General features: G+C 44.8%; 1 protein-coding gene across 8 annotated transcripts; it reads left to right on the top strand.

The window, feature by feature from the left end:
* The first annotated feature begins 45 nt into the window (after positions 1–45).
* On the top strand, positions 46–26,067 carry MCM3AP (minichromosome maintenance complex component 3 associated protein). 8 transcript variants are annotated; one of them, XM_085553723.1, is made up of 27 exons: positions 46–927; positions 1,723–1,801; positions 2,614–2,761; positions 3,282–3,475; positions 4,485–4,624; positions 5,076–5,273; positions 5,483–5,751; positions 6,285–6,447; positions 7,169–7,329; positions 8,364–8,608; positions 9,265–9,470; positions 10,722–10,822; positions 12,705–12,836; positions 13,397–13,510; positions 14,004–14,156; positions 17,123–17,320; positions 17,546–17,614; positions 18,291–18,425; positions 18,790–18,943; positions 19,389–19,647; positions 20,028–20,125; positions 20,812–21,202; positions 21,316–21,570; positions 22,316–22,445; positions 22,881–23,084; positions 23,718–23,868; positions 24,369–26,067. In XM_085553723.1, exons 1-27 carry the CDS (start codon positions 46–48, stop codon positions 24,525–24,527), a joined length of 5,388 nt encoding a protein of 1,795 aa, XP_085409849.1. In that variant the 3' UTR covers positions 24,528–26,067. The 8 variants fall into 8 exon arrangements, with proteins under 8 accessions (XP_085409849.1, XP_085409848.1, XP_085409850.1 ...); XM_085553722.1 differs by having other exon boundaries at positions 14,001–14,156; XM_085553724.1 differs by lacking the exon at positions 24,369–26,067 and adding an exon at positions 24,140–24,330 and having other exon boundaries at positions 14,001–14,156.

Raw genomic sequence — 26,067 nt, 5'->3', positions numbered from 1 at the left:
CGCGTGCGCGGGGCCGGGCGGCCGCGGAGAGGACGGGCCGCGGCCATGAACGCAGGGGGCCCGTTCCGCGGCCCTCCCGCCTTCCCGCCGCCGTCGCGCTTCGGGCAGAGCGCCGCTCCTCCTTTCGTCCCCTACGGGCTGGGCCAGGCGGCGGGCAACGCGGCCTTCAGCTTCAAGCCGCCCACCAACCTGGGCGGCCTCCCGGCGCCGGGCGACGCGGCGGGCGGGACCTTCGCGCCGCCCGAGTTCCGCTTCAAGGCGCCCGACGGCCCCGCCGCCTTCACCTTCTCGCCGCCCTTCGGCTTCGCTCCCGACGCGGCGGGCCCCGAGCCGCCCGCGCCCGGCGGAGCCTTCTCCTTCTCGCGGCCCGCCCCGCTGCTCGGCCGGCCCGAGGAGGGGACGGCGCGGCCGCATTCGAACGCGGGAGAGGAGGCGGGCGAGGCGGCGCCCAAGGGGCTGAAGCGGAAGGAGGAGCGGGAGCGGTCGCCGCGGCGGATGGCGGCGGGAGGGCGGGCGGCCGCGCCGCCGGAGAAACGCGCGGTGCTGCTGAGCCGGCCCCGCGGCGGGGCCCTGTTCGGCCGCACGCTGCAGGAGGTGCTGCGCAGCCAAGGCCGCGAGCGGGGGGAGCCCGAGCGGGGCACGAGCGAGGAGCCGGCGGCCGAGGGACGGGACGGGCCGTACCCGGCGAGGCTCGGGCCCGCCGACGGCGCTACCGTCACCCCGGCGCGTAGGGCGCGGGGCAACGACAGCACCGATAGCTTGGGCGGAGCGTCGGCGGCGGAGCTAACGGCTATCCAGTGCAAAAACGTCCCCGACTACCTCAACGACAGGACCGTGCTGGAGAAGCACTTCGGGCAGTTCGTGAAGGTCCGCCGGGTCATGACCCGCAGGAATAAGAAGACGGCCGTCGTCCACTTCTTTGACCACGTGAGTATCGGAGGCTGCCGGTGCGGAGTGGGGGTTAACCGGAGTGCCCCGGCATGTACAGGGTCAGGTTGGATGTTAGGGAGTAACTGGTGGAATCACCGACCCTGGAGGTGTTCAAGAAGAGGGTAATTGTGGCACTGAGGGATGTGGTCGCTGGGGTGGGATGGCTGTTGGACTAAATGAACTTAGTGCTTTTGTTATGGCCTTAATGATTCTGTCATTAGTGCACAGTTAAACACCGAACAGGAGCTTCTTGTTTCCTGGTTGTGGTCACTCATCACCCAAACCCAAAGCAATGCAGCTGCCTCTATGCATGTCCCCAGTAGCAGGGAGATCCACTTGCTGGGAATGCCGCTGTGTTGATGAGGCCTTCACAGCAGCTATAAGGATGCTTTTGTCATGTTATTTTGGCATTAAGGTCTCGTTGATGAGGCCTTATTGTCTTAGTAATGTTTTTGTAGTAATGTGCCCAGCCCTGCCTACTGCTTGGATGCCTCAGGCAGGAGGTTGTGAAGCACTGGCACAGGTTGCCCAGGGAGGTGGTCCATGCTGCATCCCTGGAGACATTCAAGATCAGGCACTTGATGGAGCTGTGTGTCTCCCTGTTCACTGTGAGGCAGGTGAACTAGATGGCGTTTAAAGGTCCCTTCTAACTCAGATAATCATGAGTTATGGTATGATTCTAGGTTAAAAGGCAGTGCCTGGAGGTCTGTGAGAATTGGTACCTGTCTCTCCAGCTTAAGCTGTCCTCTGTTATGGTAACAGGCTCTTGTGTTCTGCTTTGCTTTCTTTCAGGCCTCTGCTGCCCTTGCAAAAAAAAAGGCCAAAGAGTTGCACAAAGACGTAGTGGCCTTTTGGCAGAAGAAGAAAACAAGTAAGTCTTGGGTTTCTTGGTGTGCTGAGCAGGCGGTGCGTAGTACAGTGGGTAATGGCAAAGGTACTGGGGAGAGAGGGAGGGTATTTAAAGCATGTAGTTGCATACAGAATTATTTCTCTGCCTTCACAGCAGCTATAAGGATGCTTTTGTCATGTTATTTTGGCATTAAGGTCTTTAGAAACCCAGAATAGCAGTGTTCTATAGTAACTAATGTGAGGGAGTGTGAGAAATCCAACTGGCTGAGAAGTTATCCTTTTTCTTTTTGACTTAAGTTTTGAAGAGGCATGTCAAGCACAGCCTGAGCTTGGGATGCGTGACATAAAGTGTTGATGTAACTCAGGAGCACTGAAAACACTGTGACATTTTATGTTGGTTAAACAGATTAAGTACCAGGTATCATGGTTTGTCTGGGTTTCCATCGGTTTGTGGCTGAGCCAGGCTGAACCAGGACAGCAGGAATTGAGCTATGACCTGTGAATTATAACTCAGAATCAAAAGAACTGGAATTTGACGACCAGACTTCATTTACTGGCAATCTGCTGAATAACTGCATTTACTGTTAAGCAGTATCATTATCAAGAACTCTTTTTCTTTGTAGAACTAGCAATTAGTGTGCTTCCTTGGTGCAACTTATAGTGCAGGCTGTCTTGTTAGTGTTGTATACATAGATGAGGTTGTAATATCAGAAAATAATAATAATATCAGAAAATAAAGCCAGTTATTCATGGTGCCACTGGGTAGTTGGGACAAAAAGCTGTTGTAAAGCTTACTTGCCAAGTACCTGCCTTGATGTTTATGTGTCACTTTAGGTCCAGCCAAAAGAGAATTTTCATCCAAGGAGAAGAAAGCAGGTGAAGACGAGGGAAGGCAGAGCAGTGAAGAGCAAAACTACCAGCATTCCCCTCTTCGAAAGCCTTTAATAAGATCTTCTGCCAGCACCGTGATGCCTGGTAGAAGGTATGTGTGTGTGTTCTCTGAAGAGTCTATCAGGGTGGATGGGGAAGAGTGATTGGTGTGTGCTGAATAGTGATGCTCTTAGCAAGAGAGCGCGCTTCATCTGTCTTGTGGCACACATTCATTTTAAACATGTGGCTTTTTAGTTGAATTGCAGTCATTGTTACAACATGAGATCCAGCTATAACAGTGAGGTGTAAGAGAATGGTGAAAAACAGTGTAGAGCCTTAGTAAGGCCAAGCAGTGATTGACTGTATTGGGTGGTATTGGTTAAACTGGCTTCTGAAGTGAGTGGTTTCATTCATGGACAGAAGTGGCTCTGTGGAATGAGTTTGGTTGTTGTCTTTTTGTTGTTAGAGAACAGGTTTTGTACGAGAGACCTTCTGCTTTGTGCCAGGTGCTGAAGCTGCAGGCTTTTTCCGTACCTTCTTCTGTAGCGTTTTAATGGTTTGCCTAGTTTGTCAATGATTATTTGGTGCACACTGTCATACAATTGTAATATAAGTAACATGCTTATTTTTAGCTCTCCTGCAAAGAAGCCTGGTCTGCGGAAGGCTCTGCAGTTTGAAGTCGATCTGTTTGATTCTGGTTCTGAAGGACAGAACTCAGAAGCCATGACTTCGTTGTCATCTCTGAGTAACCTGGTAGGATTAGTGGCAGAGACATCTGAAGAAAGATACCGTCTTTTGGACCAAAGAGACAAAATCATGCGACAAGGTACTGTTCTTATTCTTGTGTTCTTACCCTTCGTGCCTTCCTATTGGAGTAGGTTGTTGTGTGCACTCATCTCTTGTGGAACAACAGTCTGTGCATCTTATTGCATGCATATATTTCTTATGCATAATGAATAGCAAAGTGTTCAACTTTGAATGAATTCCTGAGTATTTTTGAGTGTATTTTGACACTGTTGTGTTAGAACGTATTTTGACAGTGTTGTGTTGGCACAGCACTCTCTGTTACTAATGAATAGAAAATCAGCAGGGACTCATTTGTCTTCTTCTGCTGTTTTCATCAGTTACAGGGTCTATTAAGCCACCCAATGTAACTGCACTATTGTGTACCTGGCTTTTAGGGTAGTTTGCACCTCTGCAGGTTCTTCAAAGAACGCTGACCAAGGGCTAACTATGTTTCTCTAAAAGGTCATTATTTCAGTAAATATTTGCTTGCTAATCTACTTTGTAAATTACTTCATCCTATTCTTGCTCTTTCAAGCTGATCTTATTTTATTTAATACATTGTTTTTAATATCAGCATATGCTCTTGCCTGGTATGGGGTTGTGGAATTGCTGGTGCTTGGTTAGAATACAAAGAAGGATATGCTTTGGGGATACAAAGCATCAGGTATCTTCTACAGACTGATATTTTCAGCAAGAGTCTCAGTATCCAAGTGGGACAGTATGAGAAGCTTCCCCAGAGGAGCAGTACAGACCTGGGGTAGGTCCTGGTCCTAGCACAGGGGAACCCCATCCTTGTGTATTTCCATCTGGTCCTGCTCCAGAGGGAGCCTGTTTGGGAGCTCCTATGGATCCTGTCACATCAGCTGCTCTGTGAATCCTTACCTTTGGCAGAGTGCTTCTTGACATCCATCCATTGACTGGTATTCAGACCGTAGCTGAGACATGCTGCTTTGGCCTGCACTTTAAGGAAATGGCTTGTCATAAAAACAATGGGACAGATGCTTAACATTACAATTTTAGCTTGTTATCTTTATTTTTATTTCTTTTAGCTCGAATAAAAAGAACTGATCTTGGAAAAGCAAAAACAATTGTTGGCACTTGTCCAGACATGTGTCCTGAAAAGGAGCGGTATATGAGGGAGACAAGAAACCAGCTTAGTGTCTTTGAGGTGCTGCTGGGGTCTGACAAGGTATGAGTCCTTTGTAAGGTTACTGTTCCCAGCTCATCCGTTCATTTGCTCCTTATATAAAGCTGTCTTTGTTTAATTGATTACAGGGTTAGTTCTAGAGGAGAATTCTGTTTCCTTAACCTGTCTTTCTATTGCGATTGTAAAACAAGAATGCTAGACAATTGCTGTTTAACCGTTACAGTAACCTTTTCTGTTCAGTTCAGACAGGCTTTTGGATTTGTAGCTCTGGTAGTGATGTGTGGGTCCTGGAGGTGATGAGTCAAAGATTGCTATGTCAGCTGCTGTCATAAAATAAAACTTATTTGCTGTTATAGCAAAACCAACATGGGCTGTTAGTGTAAACTCTTAGTAATCTGCTCCTTGCTAAAGTAAAGGCGGGCATGTGGTGAAATCCTTCTGAAGGATTAAAGAAGGCCCCTTGGTTTTCAGTTGTTTTCTCTGCTTCTTGTAGGTAAATCATGCAGCAGCAATCAAGGAATATAGCAGGTCTTCAGCAGACCAGGAGGAACCTTTGCCACATGAATTGAGACCCTCAGAAGTGCTGAGTATGACCATGGACTATTTAGTGACAAACATTATGGACCAAGGAGAAGGAAACTACCGAGAATGGTATGACTTTGTCTGGAACAGAACTCGGGGAATAAGAAAGGTAAGCAGTAATAGATGGAAATGTTTGATGGTAGAAAATAAATAATCATGTAATGTTGTAAAAAGTGAAGAAAAAGTAGTAGTAATTTAAGCATTTGAATAGAAAACTGAGTCAAAACACAAAATGAGTTTTTTGAAGGTAGTTTTAGGTATCTACTTTTCAGGTTTAGTTGAAAATGAATTTAATGGTTTGTTAATTGTTCTGGTTAGGATATAACCCAGCAGCATCTCTGCAACCCGCTGATGGTGTCTCTGATTGAGAAGTGCACTCGCTTTCACATCCATTGTGCTCACCACCTGTGTGAAGAGCCCATGTCCTCCTTTGATGCCAAAATCAACAATGAGAACATGACAAAATGCCTGCAGAGCTTGAAGGAGATGTATCAGGACCTGGCTAACAAAGGAATTTACTGTGAGAGTGAAGCAGAGTTCAGAGGTTACAGTGTTTTGCTGAATCTCAACAAGGGTGATATTCTCAGGTAGGATGATGAATATTACTGGGTTTCTCTCTTGCATTTGGGAAGAAATTAGGATTAAGTTCAGATAAGTTGCAAAGGAAATGATGAACTTACTTTCAATCTGCTTTGCCAAAGCAAATCTGTAGTAATCTGTTGTAATGTTGTTTTAATTCTTGATAGGTCACTAGAAGTGTATCTTTTTTTTTAAGGAAAGAAAAAGATAACTATGCAGTATTAACAGCTTTGTCTCCAGTAGGATCAAGGAAAATACATTCTGTAGACAATGTAATACTCTGCTTTTCAGTTTGCTCTCCCAGTTGCCTTCTTTCCTAGGTGTTGGAGTGATGTACCTTAAAAAAAAAAAAAAAAAGCATGATAGTTATATGAGCATAATTAGAAAATATGACTGAATACAGCAGCAAATTTAGCTCGTACCTGTTGGTAACTTGGAATTAGAATTAGGAGCTTTAAGTGAGATGTAAAACTTCCATGCTGTCCAGCTGGGGTTGTTAATATTAGTGCCAAAGGTTTGTTTCTGTTTTTTGTCTCTACAGAGAAGTGCAGCAGTTTCATCCAGAGGTTAGAAACTCCCCTGAAGTTAGGTTTGCAGTTCAAGCTTTTGCTGCACTGAACAGCAACAACTTTGTGAGGTTTTTCAAATTAGTGCAGGCAGCTTCCTATCTGAATGCCTGTCTCTTACACTGTTATTTCAACCAGGTAAGAAAAAGAGAGTGTGAGTGTGTGTATGTAGTTAATTTGTAAAACTGCCTGGGTCTTTTGCAAGGAAATTATTTTAGATAACAAAAAAACACAGTAAGTTTTTTGACATTAAAAAGTCTTGTTCATGCCATTTTGTAAGCTTTTTGAATAAAATCAGACTGGTTTTCTACCCAGTTATAAAAGGCAAATGCTACTTGGGCCTTCAGAAGCCCCTGCAAGCTTTTTCTCCTGCACAAGACTTGCGAGGTGATATGCTCAAAATGAGCAGCATAGAAGAGTCATGGAAACTGGAAAGCAAGTGCACAGCACTTAAAGCTGTGCACTTAAGCACTTAAATCTAAATAGTTGTTTATGTGGATGTTTGATAACATAGAGTTTAAGCTCAAGGAATGAAGGTTTAGATTGGATATCGGGGGAAGCTTTTCACAGAGAGAATAGTGGGGTGCTGGAAAAGGCTGCCCAATGGAGGCTATGGATGCTTTGTGCTTGGAGGTGTTGAAAGCCAGGTTGGATGGGGCCCTGGGCACCCTGATCTAATACCTGATCTAGAGCTTGTGGCTGGGGGCGTGGAACTTGGTGATCCTTGAGGTTCCTTCCAACCCAAGCCATTCTGTGATTCTATGCTAACAAAGTGCTGCTTTGTTTTAAAGACTATTTTCATGTTTGGAGGGTGCTAACCAGTTGAAATATATAACTCCTGTTTTTATTTTACCCTCAGATTCGTAAAGATGCTCTCAAGTCTCTCAATATTGCCTACACTGTGAGCACCCAAAGATGTACAGTGTTCCCCTTGGATCACCTGGTTCGTATGCTACTGTTCAAAGACTGTGAGGAGGCAACTGATTTCATCAGTTACTATGGCCTGAGTGTATCTGATGGGTAAGTGTAAAGGAAACGATGGGCATAAACTGTGCTGTTTGTTCTGCTCTAACTATGAAAAGTTCCTTGATTTTATCTCTCTCCCTGAAGAAATGGGTTTTGTATCCCTGTAATTGCTTGCTTCCAGCTTCTAAGTTGTAAAAGTAGGAAAGACATTACCTGCAAAAAGGGGCTGTGTATTAAGCTTGGTCTCCATTGGGCTCGAGGGACTTCCTCCCTAAAATGAGATTTGGATAACTCAAAGAAAACTTTAATTTTAGGCTTTTTACCTTGCAGTTGTATTTTATGAAGTTGCAGCTTTGCAGGAGGTAAAGATACAAATACCCTGATAAAATTGGCGTTGTGGTGATTCAGGCAGGGCAGGGTGAAACTGAGTAGTACAGGCTGAGTTTTAGAAAGGAAGAGAGTATGAGCATGGCAGTTAGTGCTCTATTTCCAGTTAATATTCGGCTTGGGAATAGTAAGTGAGTAAAATTGAAGGATGCCAGGGTTGGAAGAAGACTGCAGCTTTTAAAATGGCTACTATAGCTAGCTCTGACCTATCAGTCTCACCTCGGTGCTGGGGAAGGTTAGGAACAGATAATCTCAAGAGCCATTGTGGATCAATTAAAGGTCAACCAGGGGATCATTCCCAGTCAGCATGGGGTTATGAATGGTAGATCTGTCTGACAAACCTGATTCCGTTCTATGACAAGGTGACCTGTCATGGTATAACAAGGTATCTGTTGTGTGGAAGGTATCTGATGTAAATACAGTTAATAAAGATTCATGGGAGATTTGCCAGAATTGTCCATGCTGGTGCCTGGAAATGTCCATGGTCAGTGTCCTCTGCCCTGAGTGAATAGCTACGGGGGCAGTACTCTTGCCTTCCCAGCTTTGATTAGAGCCAGTGATCAATGTCCAGGCTCTAGGGAGCAATCTTGGATGCCTTGTATCTGTTTCATTTTGCCCCACTAAGCTGTCCAGCTGAAAATATGTAGGCTACTGAGACTTTGAGTATGTACTCTACTGACTGTTTTTTTTTTTTCCCCCAGTACATATGTAGAGCTGAATCGCTCTGCTTTCTTGGAGCCTGATGGATTACCCAAACCTCGTAAATCGCTGTTTGTCAGTCAGAAGCTGACAGTCTCAGTTGGGGAAGTTGTAAATGGCGGGCCGCTACCACTGGTGCCTCACCATGTGCCTGTGTCTAGCTTCAATGGACAGAGCAAATATATTGGTGGGATTGCAGCTGGAGATCAAGCTGGTAGTAACCAGAAATCAAGTATGGAAACAGCAGGTAAGTGTGCATGTTTGGTACTTCTCAGGAGCAGCTGTTTTGTTTTACAAAGCAGAAATTGTTCATTGCTCGTATGAGTTGAAACTGCATGGAAATTTAGGTGTAATAATGAAAGTATATTTTGATTTAAAAGCACTCAGATGTGTGTGAAAACTAAGAAACATCATGATTAATAAATAGAAAAGAGTTTAATTTTACCAGTTTAGGTGGAATTACTATAAATTGTCTATTTCACGTGGCCAACTTTTCTTTACACCTTTTGTATACAGTTTGTTCCCACTTTGCCTATAATCATTTTCAGGCTGGCTGAATTTATACTTCATTTGTCTTGGAAATACAGATGCTTCCACTTTATGAAATAGGTGTATGTGTGGGCGCTAGGTGGCATGCTTTTCCTGAAACTGTAAAATTGGAGATGAATATACTTGACAGTGGAAGTAATGTGCAATAATATTTGAGCATTTTATAAAACATTCATATTACAGAAATCAATTTGCTACCTATTCAAGGTAGCAAGTCTCCACTGTGGGAGACTTTCTTTTATGACCTAACAGGACTTATCAGACCATCTTGCTTTGCAAGATAACAGGCAACAAGAACAGTTTAGCTTCTGTTTCGGACTGAATGTATTACCTTTATCTTTTCTTCTTCTGCAGACTCATCTGCCAAAGAAGGAAGAATGGAAAGCAAAGGTGTGGATTTAGATGTCCCAGCAGTAAGAGTCCAGCCACCAGCTCATCTTCTGCCCTCACTGTTGCCTCGTCCTCTTATGGCATCGTTACCTCCTGCACAGACAATTTCCCAACCTGCTGCACAGCCTGATCCTCTTCCTTCAAAGCCTCAGCCTGTGTACACAGACACGGTAAGGAAATCCAGAATTCATGGAATCACAGAATGGCCTGGGTTGAAAAGAATCATCATGGTTATCTAGTTTCAACCTGCCTGCCACAGGTGGGGTTGCCAGCCACCAGACCAGGCTGCCTAGAGCCACATCCAGCCTGGCCTTGAATGTCTCCAGTGATGGGGCATCCACAGCCTCCTTGGGCAACCTGTTACAGTGCTTCACCCCCCTCTGTGAAAAACTTCCTCCTAATATCCAACCTAAATCTCCCCATCTCAGTTTAAAACCATTCTCCCTTGTCCTATCACTATCCACCCTCATAAGGAGCAGGATGTGGTGAGGAACCATGTCAAAGGCCTTGCAGAAGTCCAGGTACATGACATCCGTTGCCCTTCCCCCATCTGCTGAAGCTGTCAGTCCATCACAGAAGGCCACCAGATTGGTCAAGCACGATCTGCCCTTGGTGAAGCCATGCTGGCTGCCTCGGGTCACCTCTTTGTCTCTTATATGCCTTAGCATAGCTTCTTGGAGGATCTGCTCCACGATCTTCCTAGACGCAGAAGTGAGGCTCACCAGCCTGTAGTTTCCTGGGTATTCCTTTCTCTCTTTCTTAAAAATGGGAGCAATGCTTCCCTTTTTCCAGTCACTGAGGACTTCACTGGACAGCCATGATTTTTCAGATATGATGGAGAGTGCTTGGCAACCACATCAGCTGTCTCTTTCAGAACCCTAGGATGAGTATCATCCAACCCATGGACTTACATGCATTCAGTTTCATGAGACAGTTCTGGACTTGTTCCACTGTTACAGTGGGATGGAATCCACTCAGTTGAAGCTGCATGTCCTTGCTCAGCCTTACTAGTTGCCTTCTTCCTCTGCTCAGTTTCTTCAGCTGGGGGCTGGAGAGCTCTTGCATGCAAGCAGTCCATCAGTTATGATGGAGTATTTGGGAAGATTGTGTAAAAGATAATAAATAGCAACTGAGAGCTTGCAGATTGTTGTCCTTATAACCTTCACATAATTTAGAGGAGACACTGCTTGGTTGCTTTTGTTTCTGGGCTGTTACTACATGGCTAGAACTCAAAGTATAATTCCCAGGCTGTTGTACTTCATGACCTTAGCTTGGTGTGTAAGTAGAGATAAGGTGATATGGTTGCCAATTACAGTCTCATAAACAAGGCTGGCACACCTCACTCCCGATTCGAGTGCCTGCTCAGGCTGTCTTGAGCAGGGTTCCAGCTTGCTTCACATTCTTCTTCTGCTGTGTTGTAGGATATTGCTGAGGTCGTGGATGGGCTCGTGCACGATGTTGTCAAAGGAGAGTGCAGAGAAGTTGGCAGAGCAGGAGCGGATTACGTGACTGCAGCAATCTGGTAAAGAGTGTTCATTGCTGGTATTTCTGAAGTTTACCATCAAAGTCCCAGTTTCCCTTAGCAGCAGTGTGTGTGAAGATTATAAAGTTAAGTAAGGCAAGGTTGTTAGTGAAGGAAGTCTCACTGATACAGTCGAGAGAAAAGCAGATATTTCTTCATACACCTCTTGGCTTCATGCTAGCTTAGCTTAATGAAATGCTCACTGCAAACATCTCTGCAGACCTTTGTTTGTACGACTAACATTACTGCTGCAATAAATTGTTGTGGAAGGAAAGCAAGAGTAGTTAAATCCAGATCTGGATGCTTCTCTAATTCAAGTAATGCTTCCTCGCAGTGCAGTTGATAGGCTCCAGGATACCCTGGTGGGAAGGAGTATCTAGATGTCTGTGGTTCAGTCTCCTGTTCTTAGTGAATTGGTTGCCCACACTAGGTCAGATCAGCCAGATTTGGGCAAAGTTGCCCACGACTTTGTCGTTAAGTACCAACATTAGACCATGAGATGTAATTGATGTTTTCTGATAATAAATATGTGAACCATTTAAGTCCTTAGAGAGTAGGTCTAAATCTAAGCAACTGGAATTTCCTACCTACTTGCCTACTCTGCAGGAACCCAGATGGATTTATGTACAGTGACAAATCCTACAGAGCAATGACTCCAGTCTTTTGTTATCCCTCTCAGGCTGCCTTCCTCAGTCATGTGTTACACTGCCTTGAGCTGTATCATGGGAGGAGCTGCTGCTCCTGTGCTGGCTATCACTGTCCCCAGAAAGCTGCACTCATGTACTTGCCCTTAAGTGGGGTGGGGTATGCAGCTGCAGTCTAGCCAGTAGGCATTTGGAGTGTCTCCCTCTAAATAAAGGTGTAGGAAGGGAAGATGCCTGATGACTTATATGTACACACACCATTCTGTCTGTGCTGCTCAGTGCTGGTGGACATGGTAAGCTCCCCATAGCCCTTGATTCACCAGAATTTGCTTTGTTAATCCAGAGCTGAGTTGCCCAAGTGGAAGTGAGCTTAAAAATGATTTGCTGCAGCTATTTCTTGGCAAAGGCTAGCAAATCCACTGCTTTGACCAATCAAAGGAAACTTCTGTTCCTAACTAGAAATAAAATACTACTAATGGTTAAAAGCCCATTTTAAATGAGTAGCTAAATGAAGATGGTAGAGGCTGAGCAAAGGATAAACTGACTGCTATACTATTTAGGGATTTTAGGTCTTCTCCTGTGCTGAGAAATCTTGATCTTAATGGAATGTGAAGTCTGGTTTCAGCCAGGGTTTCAGAAGTACTGGGTCTTGGTTTTAGCTGATTTGGAGTTGACTTTTCCTTCAGTGTCTGATATGATGCTATATTCTGGCCTTAGATAAAAAACAATGCTGATAACACTGCGATGTTTTAGTTATTGCTGAGCAGTGCTGCACAGAACCAAGGATGTTTCAGTTTCTCAGTTTCTTGTACTATTCTGCCAGCAAGTGGGCTGGAGCGGAGGGGGGTGCAAAGTCAGCTGGGAGAGGATAGAGCCAGGACAGCTGGCCCCAGCAGACCAACGAGGTATTCAGTACTGCCTAAAACAGGTTGAGAAGGAAGGTGAGGTATTTTTTTTGGCCGTGAGGAGAGTGGCTGAGCACTGGTCTGCCTGTGGGAGGTGATGAGTGTCCTTGGATGTGTTTTTTGTTTTTTTTCACTTAATAAGTGAAACTGTCTTCATTTCCATTCCACTGGTGTTCTCGGTTATGTTCTGTCTTCCCATATGCCCTGCTGCAAGGAGGGGAGTGAACAAGTGGTACTTGGCTGCTAGCTGAGGGCATGGGGTATCTATGGTGCCTTTTCTTTGAAGCTTTGATTGAAAACTTGCTTTAAAAAGAGAATTCTGTCTCCACGCAGCACCTCAGAGGACACCATGAAGGAACTGGTGGCTGAAGTGATGGAGGAAGTCCTCCGACAAGTGGCTGTAACCACGTTCAATGCAGAGCAGGACCGTGTAAATGAGGAAAGACGCAGAGTGGAGGAAGAGAGGTGAGCCGTTGATTTTAACATGTGGCAGGGTGGGCTGCATCAGCTCTTAGGTACTGTAAGGACAGCAGGTGCCATCCTGGGTGTTGATGCATATACCCAGGCCCTGTGTCTCTGTCACCTGTCAGTGCTGCTCAGTTTGTGTTATTTGGAGCTTCCCTGGGGTCGCTCGTGTTGTCACTTCCTTGTTCTTGAGAATAGTAAAATCTGCTGGTAAGTATTCTGATAACCTCATGGAGACACTGTGAAAATCACAGATGGGATTGTTTGGGAACTTCTAATCAGCTGGAGCTTCCTGAGAGGGAGGCGCTTCCTGGCCTTTCTGTACACTTGAGCTTTTTCTTTTGAGAGAACTACTTGTCTGTAGCTTACTGAGTAAGAAATAGCCCAAATGTTACTTATATTAATGAGACTTAGCTCTGTGGAAGCTAATTATCTCTTTTATTTATTTATTTATTTATTTATTTTGAGGAAAAACCAGTGAACTAACTGTGGATATTAGGCTGCACATAAGTAACTAAGCAGCAGGTTTGCATATGTAAATCTCTACTCTGTCCTTCCAGGCAGAGGCAGGAAAGAGAACAGTTAATAAAGCAGCTGAGTCAGTTGGTCAGTATGGAGCTAATGGAAGAAGTAATAAATGAGAATGTTCAAGAAGCTTCAGCCAATGAATTAAAGTAAGTATAACATTCTCTATGCTATACTTTGCTGTTGGTGCTTTATAAAGGGTAATAGTCAGCAAATGCTGGGCTCCTTGCTTGGCTTCCTCTAAGCTTTGCTTTCATTAAGTTAATTTAAAGGGAGGGCAAGTGTACTTGACCATGCAGAATGATATCAGTTTGCCTTTGCAGTAGCAGTCCTCCAGGGTGGAGGTGATAGTCTTTCTTGTGGACAAGGCTGTCCCATGTGCTTACTTCCATTAGGTCTCCCTTACAGCTTAGCTGTGGATTTTCCTCTTGCAGACTTTTCTTTGGAAGCCTGTGATCTGTGTAAAATTTGAATGACTTTAGATTTGATTGCAGGTCTTATTTAAAATTGCCATGGAGTACAAAGGTGGAAAATCCATCCTCTTTGCTATCTGTGTTGATGTTCTTGCCTGTTTATGTCTTGGCTAGTTGTTTTAGTTCCTTCTGTGGCTTTTGCCTCGCTAAATGTTTTGTTTTGAAGCAGATGTGCCTTAGAAAGAGACCAGCAAGCCCGCATTGCCCGGTGTTCAGAAGAAGTCTGCGGTCATGTCATGGATCTCTTCCTGGAGGATGAGATTTTCCAGATTGCAAAAGAAACCATTCAGGAGCTCCAGTGTTTCTGCAAATATTTGCAAAGGTGAGTTGCCATCCTGTGGTAGAACTGCTTCTTGTAGGAGCGTGGACAAGGACTGGCTAATAGGATTATGGCTCAGCAAGGACCTGCTAAGAGAACTGAGGGAGAAGAAAGGGGTGTACAAGGTCTGGAAACAAGGCTGTGTCACCCGGGAAGAATACAGGGATGCCGTCCAGACTTGCAGATGTGGGATCAGGGAAGCCAAGGCGCAGGCAGAACTGAACTTGGCGAGGGACGTGAAAAACAATAAGAAAACCTTCTACAGGTACATTGGCCAGAAGAGACAGGCCAAAACGGGCGTACCTACTTTGGTAAATTTAAAAGGAGAACTAGCTTCAACAGATGAAGAGAAAGCTGAGGTGCTGAATGAGTTCTTCACCTCGGTCTTCACTGGTGGCCAGGATTCTAGTCTTTTTCACGTCCCTAGCTCTTGCACCCCCATACCTCTATGTGGGGACCAAGGAGGTAAATCCCTCCCCACTGTAAGGGTAGAGCAAGTCCGAGAGTGCCTCCTTAGACTGAATGAGTATAAGTCTATGGGGCCAGATGGCATGCATCCCAGGGTCCTGAAGGAGCTGACTGAGGTGGTTGCTGAGCCGCTCTCCATCATATTTGAGAAGTCGTGGCTGTCAGGTGAGGTCCTGGATGATTGGAGGAAGGGTCACGTCACTCCCATTTACAAGAAGGGGAGCAGGGAGGACCCAGGTAACTACAGGCCGGTGAGTCTCACCTCCGTGCCTGGGAAGATTATGGAACAGATCCTCCTGGACAACATGCTTGATCACATAAAGAACGAGCACGTGATCAGAGACAGCCAGCATGGCTTCACCAGGGGAAGGTCATGCTTAACTAATCTTGTGGCCTTCTATGATGGAGTGACGGCGTTGGTGGACGAAGGGAAGGCGACCGATGTCATTTACCTGGACCTGAGCAAGGCCTTTGACATGGTCCCCCATCACATCCTCATCTCCAAATTGGAGGGATGTGGATTTGATGGGTGGACAACTAGATGGATAAGCAATTGGTTGAAAGGCCGCAGACAGAGGGTGGTGGTCAATGGTTCTATGTCCAGGTGGAGGCCGGTAACGAGTGGTGTCCCTCAAGGGTCTGTCTTGGGACCGGTGCACTTTAACATCTTTATTAATGACATCGATGAGGGAATTGAGTGCACCCTCAGCAAGTTTGCTGATGACACCAAGCTGAGTGGTGCAGTCGATACGGTGGAGGGAACGGATGCCATTCAGAGGGACCTTGACAGGCTGGAAAGCTGGGCTCGGGTGAACCTAATGAGGTTCAACACGGCAAAGTGCAAGGTTTTGCACTTGGGCCGGAAGAACCCCAGGCACCTGTACAGCCTGGGAGGAGTAGTCCTTGAGAGCAGCTCGGCAGAAAAAGACCTAGGGGTCCTGATAGATGAGAAACTTAACATGAGCCAGCAGTGCACTCTGGCAGCCCGGAAAGCAAATGGGATCCTGGGCTCCATCAGGAGAGGGGTGGTCAGCAGGGATAGGGAGGTGATTGTCCCTCTCTACTCTGCTCTTGTGAGGCCCCATCTGGAGTACTGTGTCCAGGTGTGGAGCCCTCAGTACAAAAAAGATATGGAGATTTTGGAAAGGGTCCAGAGGAGGACCACAAAGATGATCAGGGGGCTGGAGCACCTCCCCTATGAGGACAGGCTGAGGGAGTTGGGTTTGTTCAGCCTGGAGAAGAGAAGGTTGCGGGGTGACCTCATTGCAGCTTTTCAATACCTGAAGGGAACTTACTCCCAGGAGGGGAGTAAACTCTTCGAAAGGGCTGATAATAGCAGGACTAGGGGAAATGGTTTTAAGTTAAAAGAGGGAAGATTTAGGTTGGACGTTAGGGGGAAGTTCTTTACTAAGAGAGTGGTTAGGTCCTGGAACAGGCTGCCCAGGGAGGTTGTGGATGCCCCGTCCTTGGAGGTGTTCAAGACCAGGATGGACGGGGCTCTGGGCAACCTGATCTAGTAAAGGTCTATGTTTGGTGGCCCTGCCAGGCAGGGGGGTTGGAACTACATGATCCTTGAGGTCCCTTCCAACCCGGGTCATTCTGTGATTCTGTGATTTAAAGAGCAACTGTGTCAGGCTATGGGCTTTTTGAGATGGCTTTTGCTATCTGGTTGGCTCTACTGTAAAGGTAGGCTTATGTTCTTATTACCAACTTCTAATGTTGCTCTGTTACATGCAAGGAGGGGAACACACCTCCTTAGGGTCAAGTAATGGTCTTGGCATGAAGATGCACTTTTATTATTTCTAGAAACATGTTATAGTTTGTCCTTGGATTCTCTGTATTGGGTGCTTGTTTCTGGATGTATGCTAAATGCCCAGGAGTACCTGTGGTGCTCCAAGGCAGGGACTCACTTCTTCCTGTGCTGTGCTGCCCCAGTGCTGTCAGCTGGAAGTACATTTCAGGTGGTGTTTTTTACTGCGGATAGATAGCAGCAGGCTGTTTTCTTTTCTAGGAACACCTTCCCTTGCAGAGTTCTTTATGTCCTGAAATTAAATCTGTTTTCACTTCAGGACTTACATAAATCACCTTCAGTGGCATAGGGAAGAATAAGGAGGAGCTTAAAGGTGTCTGTGGGGTGCTAAAAATACAAGTAGCAGTCAAGGCAACTGTGTGATGTGGGGATATATTGTTATATATCCCAAAAACACCTGTGAAAACAGCTCTTTAGAAAGACCAAGAAAAGAGTTCCTGTCTCCTTTCCTTGTTGTGTTTTTTCCTTTCTATTTGTTTATTGATTTATTTTATTTTAATGGAGCACAAAGTAGACTGTTAAGATGCTGAACATGCGTGCTGTGAGTTCACAGCTCTGCACAATTGCACCACCTCACCATCTCAACTGGGCAGACTTAGAATGATAGCCTCATTCAATCTGAAGAGCGAGGAGAACCCTGTTGGACTGCAGAGAATTTAATTAACAGGACCTTATTTCTTCTCTTCTGAAGGTGGAGGGAGGCAGTGGCAGCTCGAACAAAGCTGAAACGTCAAATGAGGGCATTTCCAGCTGCTCCGTGCTGCATGGATCCTAAAAATAAACTGAAAGCCCTGTCCCCTAGTGCTGAGTGGCCTATAACCATGGAGAACTTATGCAAGAGGATTGTAAACATGGGGAATGGAGGAAAGCTGGGAGTCTCTTGCACAAGGTAAGGATGTTTATGACAGCAGATGGCAATCTGAATTTAGGAAAGCAAATTCTCTTTTTCCATTGTGGAAGTGAATTTTTTTGCAGTGAAGACTCAAACCTAATGAAATAATTCTTCCACTGACTGCAACTTTCTAAAGTAGTATTTCTCAGGTTGTAATATTTTTGAACTATCGCTAAAATTCCTGTTTTTATACCCAAAAAATCAAGGGTCTTTTGTTTTCAGATTGAATTGGCTGAGAAACAAGACAGTGCATGAAATCAAAGTTCAACACTTCTATCGGCAGTTGTTAAGGTATTCTGGCATTTGATCTTTGTTTTCTTTCTACAATGAATGCCATAGAACTTGAAAGTGTCATTGCAGGATGGTAAACCATGCTTCAGTGTCCTATTGTAGCCTTGATTCTGGAAATACCTTTTCAGATAAGAGAACTGGATAGTAAACTCTTGAACTCCCATTGCTGTGACTGTAACCTGGAGAATCTGGGGTGCTTGTTTAGACACTTTTTAATAATAATTATTATTTATTTATTTACTCCTCCTCCGAGGGGGGGCGGGGGGGGGGGAATCTGGACAAGGCTAATGGTTCTGAGCCAGAAAGAGGAGTACAGGCCATTATGAGACTGGCTCGTGGCACAGAGAAATTGATGTAAGTCTCTAACGTGCAGCAAAGCATTTGCTTTCTAATAACTTGTCATGCACTCTAGTGCCCTGTGAGTTTATTGGAGCAGGATATTTAGGTAGTGTGGAAGTGAAGTAATGTATGTATGGTACCACAATCCCCAAAGTAAGGCTGAGATAACAGACTTGGTAACTGTAGTTCCAGAAGGCATCCGGTATTTGCTAATGGATAAGGTCTGATTTCAGACCTTCCTGGATTAGACCTTAACCAGCTGCCCTAGTGTAACTTGTTCTAGGCAAGAAAATCGGCCTTGGGGGGGTTTGTTTTACCAGTTCTGTCTCTCTTTAAGTGATTTAGCATGGACTCCCCTGGATCTCGCTTCCTTGGTCGCTGAACATATTCCAGTTCAACAAGAACAGGTTTTTTGGAAGGTGCTGTTGGTTTTGCCAAATGATGATGAATATGCAGAGGATGACCCCAGCAGGTGAGTAGAAGTGTGGATTCCATGGTCGCTTTTTCAGGCGTGGTGATGGAATGGAGGGAGGGTAGCATTATGCAGTCCCTGATGACTACTTTTCTCCTACCATATCAAACTTTGATATATATATTTTTTTCTTTCTAATAAAAAAAGTTAGAATGAACTGCAGTGGTCTGTATCTGCTGTTGTTCATTGAATTGCTTTTCCTCACACTGAAAACAGAAAACCCTTATTTAGGTAATAGAGAACTTCAGGGCATCTGATAGACAAACTCTATCTTTCTTAAGTTGGTGCTTAAAAAGACTTACAGTGCTACTTAGAAAATAAATAAAGTGTATAAATAAATAAATAAACACTTCTTGTTTGCTAGGACATTGATGAAGTGGTTGAAGGCCAAATTCATGAAGGACAAAAGCTGGAAGAATACTGCTTCATGTGCAGAAGATAGAATTCAAACACTGACATTGTTTAATTCTTCTGGCATACAAGGGAGCAGAAACATCAGAGTCAGCGTGTGTGTTAAGGTAAGTGGGAGCAGACTTGTGATACCTGACAGGCCATCACGTGCACCATCTTTTCCAGTGGATGTCATGAGGAAGATTTTCACACTGTGTCCTGTCTGGTGGAGAAAGATGACACTGGGAGGGAGGGATTGGTTTGTTGGAAAGGGCTAAAGAAAAAAGGTGTGGATTTTTTTCTTGTTTCCAGTCTGCTGAGTAAATGCCTACCTGTATATTAGCAATTGAACCTCCATCCTGTCAATTTCTGATGATGGATCAGGTGCTGAAGTGCACTTCTGTGTTCACCTGCATTTATTGGACATATTTCTTTCCTGTAATTCATTGTCTGGGGCTTTGTAGGGCTCCTGGTAATGAACATCAAAGCTGAACACTAGTGATAAAGAGCTGCCATTTTCAGTATGAAAACTGTTTTTAAGCTGCTTCGCTGTTATCTTTGTTATTTGTATAGGTGGTAAATGGTGTGCTCTCTGACTCTGAGCTTGACGCATCCAGTACACAAAAAGACTTGCTTGGAACCAGTGGTCTCATTCTCCTCCTGCCCCCTCGAGTTAGAAGTGATGATGTTGCCGAAGAAGATGTTTATTGGCTTTCAGCTTTGCTGCAATTGAAACAGTTACTTCAAGTCAAACCTTTCCAGCCAATAGTTCCGCTTCTGGTTCTGGTCCCCAGTCAGGAAGAGGAGGCCACAGAGAAAGAAGTTGAAGAAGGTATGCAATTGTTTTTGAAAGGCTTGTAAATAATGTGAGTGTTGAGGGGTGCCACAACCAGAGCTTTGTGGCTAGTGCAGCCTCAGATGTACAGCCTAATAAGTGACATGACTGTGAAGTACTGAATGCTTCAGTGCTTTGGTGGAAATCCAGATACTTTAATGCTTTGTCAGTATGGAAACTGTTGAACTCTTTAGTTTTCAGCTTTTCTTTGCACTCAGTATTAGATCCTGAGAGCCTGGGGGAAGGCTGGGGACGGAAGCCGTGCAGTGAATGTGTGCAGATTGTGAGATTGGGTCAGAGCAGGGGGTGACCATCTGTTGTCTATTAGTGTATATGAGTTGCTTTTTATTTTTTATTTCTTGTTTTTACTTATTCAGGTTTAATGCTCCAGGACTTGATTTCAGCCCAGCTTATTTCAGACTATGTCGTTATTGAGCTACCAGGTTCTATCAATGACTTAGAAGGCACCAGAAGGGTAAGAATACTTACTTAGCTAATCATTAACCTTTCTTGGTTATTAATGCTGTGTAAGGAGTGATTGTTACATTTTTCTGTAGCTTGAATTGCAGCAGCCTTATGAAAAGGAATATTTTTTTCCTGTTGAATTTTCTTTATTGTAGTTCTTGATCAAAAGTCTTATATGAGCTTTTTTCATGTAGCTGAATTAGCTGGAATCAGATGCTTGTGTTAACGGCTGGTGTAATTAATTCTAGTTCTAGGCAGAACTAGCCTAAAACTTTTTCCGCTGCATTCCTTTAACTGACCAAGATTGGCATTCTTGTGTGCCCTGTCTATGCTGACTAGTGGGGCTGCAGTTGTAACGGAAGAGTGCTGGTGGTGGGTGAGCCTCTTCACCTGATGCTCCCAGTCCTAAAATGCAAACGTCACTCTTCACTGATAGGAGGTCACCCTCTGTTGTCACATCTTCAGTGGATGGATTGGAGGAAAGTTTGTACAGTACTTTCTGAGACAGCCTCTCCTTGTCCTTCTAATTGACTTGTGCTTGCAAATAGTGGCCTGGAGACTGATTAAAAACAATCTATTTGAATTTTGCTATGCAGTGTCTTAGATAATGTTCTATCAAATGTAAGATTGCAGGGTTGAATCCTCATTGTCCCAGAGGAGTGGAGTTTCCAACCACCTGTGCTTTGTGTGTTGTAGATCTCTGCAGCTGTGAGCTGGTTGGTTTCCCAGTGCCCAAACTCCCTTGAGCTCTGCAGTCAGACCCTTCAGGAGTACATCGAGGATGGCATCGATGGTGAATTTGGCAAGCGCTTCTACCATGACTGGAGGGAGAGACGTTTAGCTGGCCTGCCATCTCAGGAGCCTGGGGTCATCATAGAGCTGTACAACTGTGTGCTCCAGTTTCTTTCAGAGGTGGCATCCTCAGAGCATCTTTGTGACTTGTCTTGGCCTGTTACTGAGTTTTCAGAACGTGGGGGTAACAAGTTGTTGCCTCACCTGCAGTGGAATATGCCTGATCACCTAGCTTGGCTGAAAAAGGCTGTGCTGTCCTTCCAGATCCCCTACCTAGATCTGCCTCCATTAGGTGGTACGTACTTCATGTTGCAGCATCCTCTTAGCAGCATTTCATTCCTTGTCTGTTGTGTCTGCTTTGGTGGGATCTTTTTTGTTGTTGTTACTGTTCTTTTTTTCCTCCTCTAGCTCCTTGGCGTCCTGTTTGCCGAATGATTTTTCAGTATGCATCTCAGATTGCCAGTTCTTCCAATACTCAACCACTGATTCACTCTCAAGTAGAGAATCTGTTGAGCAAAACATACCAGAAGTGGAAAAATGGGCCATTGGGGAGCTCTGGTGATGGGCCTTCTGTTGATGAGATCCCTTGGGATGATATCCTGGCAACATGCATTGATCATAAGCTGAGAGACTGGAAACCCCCCAAACTGCCTGTTGCACCAGGTATTGTATGGCCTATAGTAAGGATGACACTTCCTTCATAACTGTGTTTATTAACTTGACAGTGGTGCCTTTATGCAGGGAGTAGCAAAGAGGGAGGTCTGGTTTTGATTGTTCTTCACTCTGCAGAGTGGCACTGTGCTTGCTCTGCACACTGTTCTGCTGTGTAGAGTATGTATTTAACGTTGATAATCACATGAGCTTGTGATTAGAATGTTTGTGTGAAAGCACATAATAAGTCCTTCAAGTCCTATTCTCCAAGTGGGAGAGGGTGTTTAAATTTAGCCACAGGCCAAGAATCAGTGCCTTTGCAAGCCATATCAGCTCAGGTCATCTGAGATGGAAGGCTGCCTCTCTTAATGAGCACTTTGGTGGATTAATGAAGTTAGTATCTCAAATTCTGCTTACTTAAAATGCAATGTGCACAGGGTTACTTCTGTGCCCTGTTTGGCTTAATTCTAGGGAGCCTGTTTTGAAATGGCTCTTTACCTTGCTGTACATTGAGCTTAGATGCACAAGAATTTAATAAATGAAGATAAAGGAGCATTTTTTTTTTAGTCATTCCCAGTAATGTGTTATGTTGAACAGTAAATCACTCAAAACAACCCCTTTCTGCATGCAGAGTGCAGGGAGAGGTAACTTGAAAGATATGCTGTTTTTCCTTAAATAATCTTTTTAATACTGAACTTTTCGTTCAAGGAAAAAAATCTGTGCTGATAATAAACACTAGTTTGGGGTTTGTTCACAGAAGCAGTAAGTGAAGAAGGCCAGATTCGTGTGTATTTCTTCAAGGAACATTTGAAGAACTTCATTGTCCCTTTTTCATGGGAACAAGCCAGGCTACGCACACGGGAGGAGATCCGGCAGGGCCACAAATGGTGAGGGAGTTGCTGGCACTGCCTATTTGAAAAGCATTCAGTTGCCCCTTCTGTAGCCAGAGCTGCTTAGTGAACTCTAATGAGGTTACTTAGGGCCTCTGTCAAGCTGCATGGTGCTGTGGTGCTGAGAACCAGCGTGTGTTCTTTTCTACATCTTCCCAAAGTGACGTACAAGGGCATTTGTGTGGAAATTAGGTTGTAAGTAGATGTGATTTGTGGGGTTACTTCTCTCAAAGAAACGGCATTGCTTGGAGCAGCTGTTCAAAGTGTTGTAATTGAAGTTCTGCCAAAGAAATCACTGCTGTGGCTTTGGAATTAAACTTGTAGATGAAACATGGAACTTCTTCCTGGAATTTCCATCCTAATAGGGAAGAATCAACAAACTTATACTGTTTTTTTGTGTTTTCTTCCCCCCCCCCCCCCCCCCCATTCCAGGTCAAGGGTAAAATCTCCAGTGTCTTTCAATAAACCCTGTAAGGTCTCCATGTCAGATCAGTACAGTGCTGATGAGAGCATACTATCAGGGCAAGAAAGGAACATTTCCAGTCCAGGTTCTGATCCAGAATTTACAGCCTCAGCCCAGGACCTCCCGGAGCATCTGTTAACTCAATTGCAACTGGAGAAAATGGAAAGCAGGAGGTGAGTTACAAGAGAACTATCCAATCCTTGCTGCTCCAGTCCAGGTTTGTTAGCAGTTGTGAACCTGTATGCATTGGAAAGCTGAAGTCCAGCAGTACTAGGAGTGTAGGTTTATTTCTTGGTCTGTCTCCACTTTCATCTTCATCAAGCACATCAGTTCAGTGCAGTTCCCTGCTAGTTATTACTTTCATTACAGGAACAGTCCGGTATGATAGAAATAAGTAGAGCTTTGAGTAATGGTTGGAAATTGGTCAATCAATCCACTAATGCTAAAGCAGCGTAGTTATATGCTGTGTTCAGTAGTTTCCATCCTTGGTGTCTGTTAAATAGACCATGGGAATGTTGGTTTGATGTTAATAGCAATGCAGGTCTCCAGGTCAGAGAACTAAAGTTCTTGAGGTTGGCCCAAGGGTTTCCTCTCTTTTCTCCATCACTTTGTTTAGGTTGTTTCTGGGCCACATCTTTCAGCAGTGTATTTTTGTAATAGCAGTGGGGCTGTCTGTACTGGACATGACTGCTGTCTTTGGCTGTTTCCTTCAGAGACCTCTGAATTCCCAGTTCATGTCTTACCCACTGGTTACAGGAGCAAAGCCAGGCTGCATTCTGACTGGTGTTGTTGACCTTTCTTTTCAGGTTTGAAGAACAGTTGCACCAATATCTAGCTGAGGACACTGAGCCCCTTGGTGACTTCATGGGCTTTCCTCTCTACCTTCCCCAGTCCCTGATCTCCACTCCAGCTCTTGCTGGTCCATTGAGCAAGAGTCCCGTGTCTTCTGTTCAAGTGGTAAGACAGGGGGTGGTATTGAAAACTGGCTGTGAAGAGTATTGTGTGGGTGCTAAACCAGCTGTAATCACAAATGTTCAGTGGCTACAGCCTTAACTATGCAGTGTTGGATAGACTTGGGAAATGAAGAACTGGAAAATGTACCGTACTGTACAATCTTCCCTGAGAAGCAAAATAATTTCTGTAGATCTGAAATGCTGTTGGCGTATGTGATGAACATATGTGTCTGCTCTGGTGATCATAATAGTATCCCTTGTAGTGTTGCACATAGGGAGTTGTTGATTGTGGCTCAGGTTGTACCTTTGGCTTTGGGATGGACCCAGGGAATGCTGGCTCCAGAAACAGCAGAACATGCCATTTTAACCATAGCTCCTTGGGGGATTGGAGGTGACCTCCTTTGTTCTGAAAAGTGGGAGGTCAGTGAATGGAGAGATCAGATCCCATGTTAATATTATCTAATGTTGCTTTCTCTGTCTCATCTCTCTTTTCCTTCCCACCAGGATGGGAGTGAAGCAAGTCTTGAGCTGTCAATGGGTGACCGAAGCCCTGTACTGTCAGACAGGCTGAAGCATTTGCAAAGGCTCCTCAGAGCTAACAAGGAGGGTGAAGTTGCATCTGAGCTTCACCTCTCTGCCCTGATGGATATGGTGGATATTTGAGCAGAACTAAAGCACGGGTGTGGATCAAGAGACTGGTGCAGAAATCCAGATCTGGGTGATTCAGAAGAGAAGCTTCTGGGGCATGTGGCAGAAAAAGCAAAGCAGATGTTGGGTCTGGGCTGCTCTCACGTGGCTGCCTTGCAGAGATGATGTGCTGGAGCTCACTTCATCTCTTCGGTTCTCTGCTGAGATTTGGCTGGCCTGGGAACTCCTTTGAAGCTGTCCTGTTTCATTAATGTGGAGACTAGTGCAATGATGCCCTAGGAAGCCTTACATTGATATACTGTAACCTTTCTTTCTACCAGCTCTCACGTTGACTGCATTGGTTTGTGCAGAGTCCTGCTGATACTGTCCTTGTACCTGGTTCTCTTCCCCTTCCCTGCCTCTGTAACTTTGTACCATGTTGAGGAGTGCAGAACCAGTAGTTTTTGTTACAACTGGAAGTCAATTCAATAGAGATGGGGGTAAGGATACAGCTACTGGGGGAAGTTAGAGGATCATTGCGTGGGCAGCATGTGAGTCAATATAATTTCACCAGGAGAAAACACTCAGATAGCAAGGACCTTTGGGAGCATCAGGACAGTTGGTCTCCACACAGACCTCAGGATGCAGTCTCAGCTCTCTGCCTCTTACGCAGAGGCTGCCTTGCAGCAGCATTGGTTTGACATGTTGTTGTGGGTTTCTTTTTGCTGCTCGGAAGTGTCAATACTCATTATCAAGCAGTCACAACACTTTGCTATATTTTGTTTTACTTAAATGTCCTATGCAGATTCAGAAGGATTTTTGGGCTGCTGGGCCCAGCGTTTTGTTATGCTGAATACATACAGCATTAAAACAAACCTGTTCCTCTACAGAGTAGTTTGTCATGCTGGAAAAGCAGGACATTTTCCTCTGTAAACAGCTGTGGAAGGAAGATTTTCCTTTATTTTAGCAGAGCAGGCTGCCTGCACTTTCTAGTTGCTATAAAGCTGTGGCATTGAAAATCGAAGACCTCTTGTTTTAGATTTAATATCGATTACTTGCAAGTAGTGAGAAGATGTAACTCATGGCTGCAGCGCTCCAGGACAATTAACCTTTCTCTGGTTTTAGATAAAGCAGCAGCAGATGTTTCTGGGGCGGTTCTGCCTGGTGAAATGCAATTATTGCTGCTTGGGGGTAAACGTTTGTCAGCCAGATCAGAGATCATTGGGCAGTTGGCTCCTAACTTCATCTGCAGTTCAGTCCAGCTCTGTCACCTGCCTTCCACAATTTGTTTTATATCTATTTGTTTTTCCTTTGTTTCCTCTTTAACATGGAGTAGCAATTGTGACTTAAAGTGAAGCACTTGTGCTTTGCGCTGTTCATACTCAGCCTTGTGTTGAGTTGAGCTCGGTGCCCCACATCAGCCTCCTGTGTGTCCAATGTGCTCTGTGCCTGCTGCTCATGGGGGCTCCATGAAGCCAGAATTAATTGCTCCAACCTCAATGTTCTGGGCTGTTTCACACCATCTTTGTTTCATGTAAAGTTTTTTTGTATCTAATAAATATTTTTGTTGGTTGAA

This window comes from Coturnix japonica, chromosome 7, assembly GCF_054131305.1.
Source record: "Coturnix japonica strain WE chromosome 7, WE-NBRP24, whole genome shotgun sequence".
Classification (NCBI taxonomy): domain Eukaryota; kingdom Metazoa; phylum Chordata; class Aves; order Galliformes; family Phasianidae; genus Coturnix; species Coturnix japonica.
The sequence above is the reverse complement of the archived record's forward strand: the minus strand, read 5'-3'. Positions and strand labels throughout refer to the sequence as shown.

Excerpts from the sequence above, each read along its gene's own strand:
- MCM3AP (XM_085553722.1), top strand. The coding sequence starts at position 46 with ATGAACGCAGGGGGCCCGTTCCGCGGCCCTCCCGCCTTCCCGCCGCCG. Across the intron at positions 7,330-8,363 it reads GGCCTGAGTGTATCTGATGG|TACATATGTAGAGCTGAATC; the intron begins GTAAGTGTAAAG and ends TTTTTCCCCCAG. Across the intron at positions 18,426-18,789 it reads GCAGAGGATGACCCCAGCAG|GACATTGATGAAGTGGTTGA; the intron begins GTGAGTAGAAGT and ends CTTGTTTGCTAG.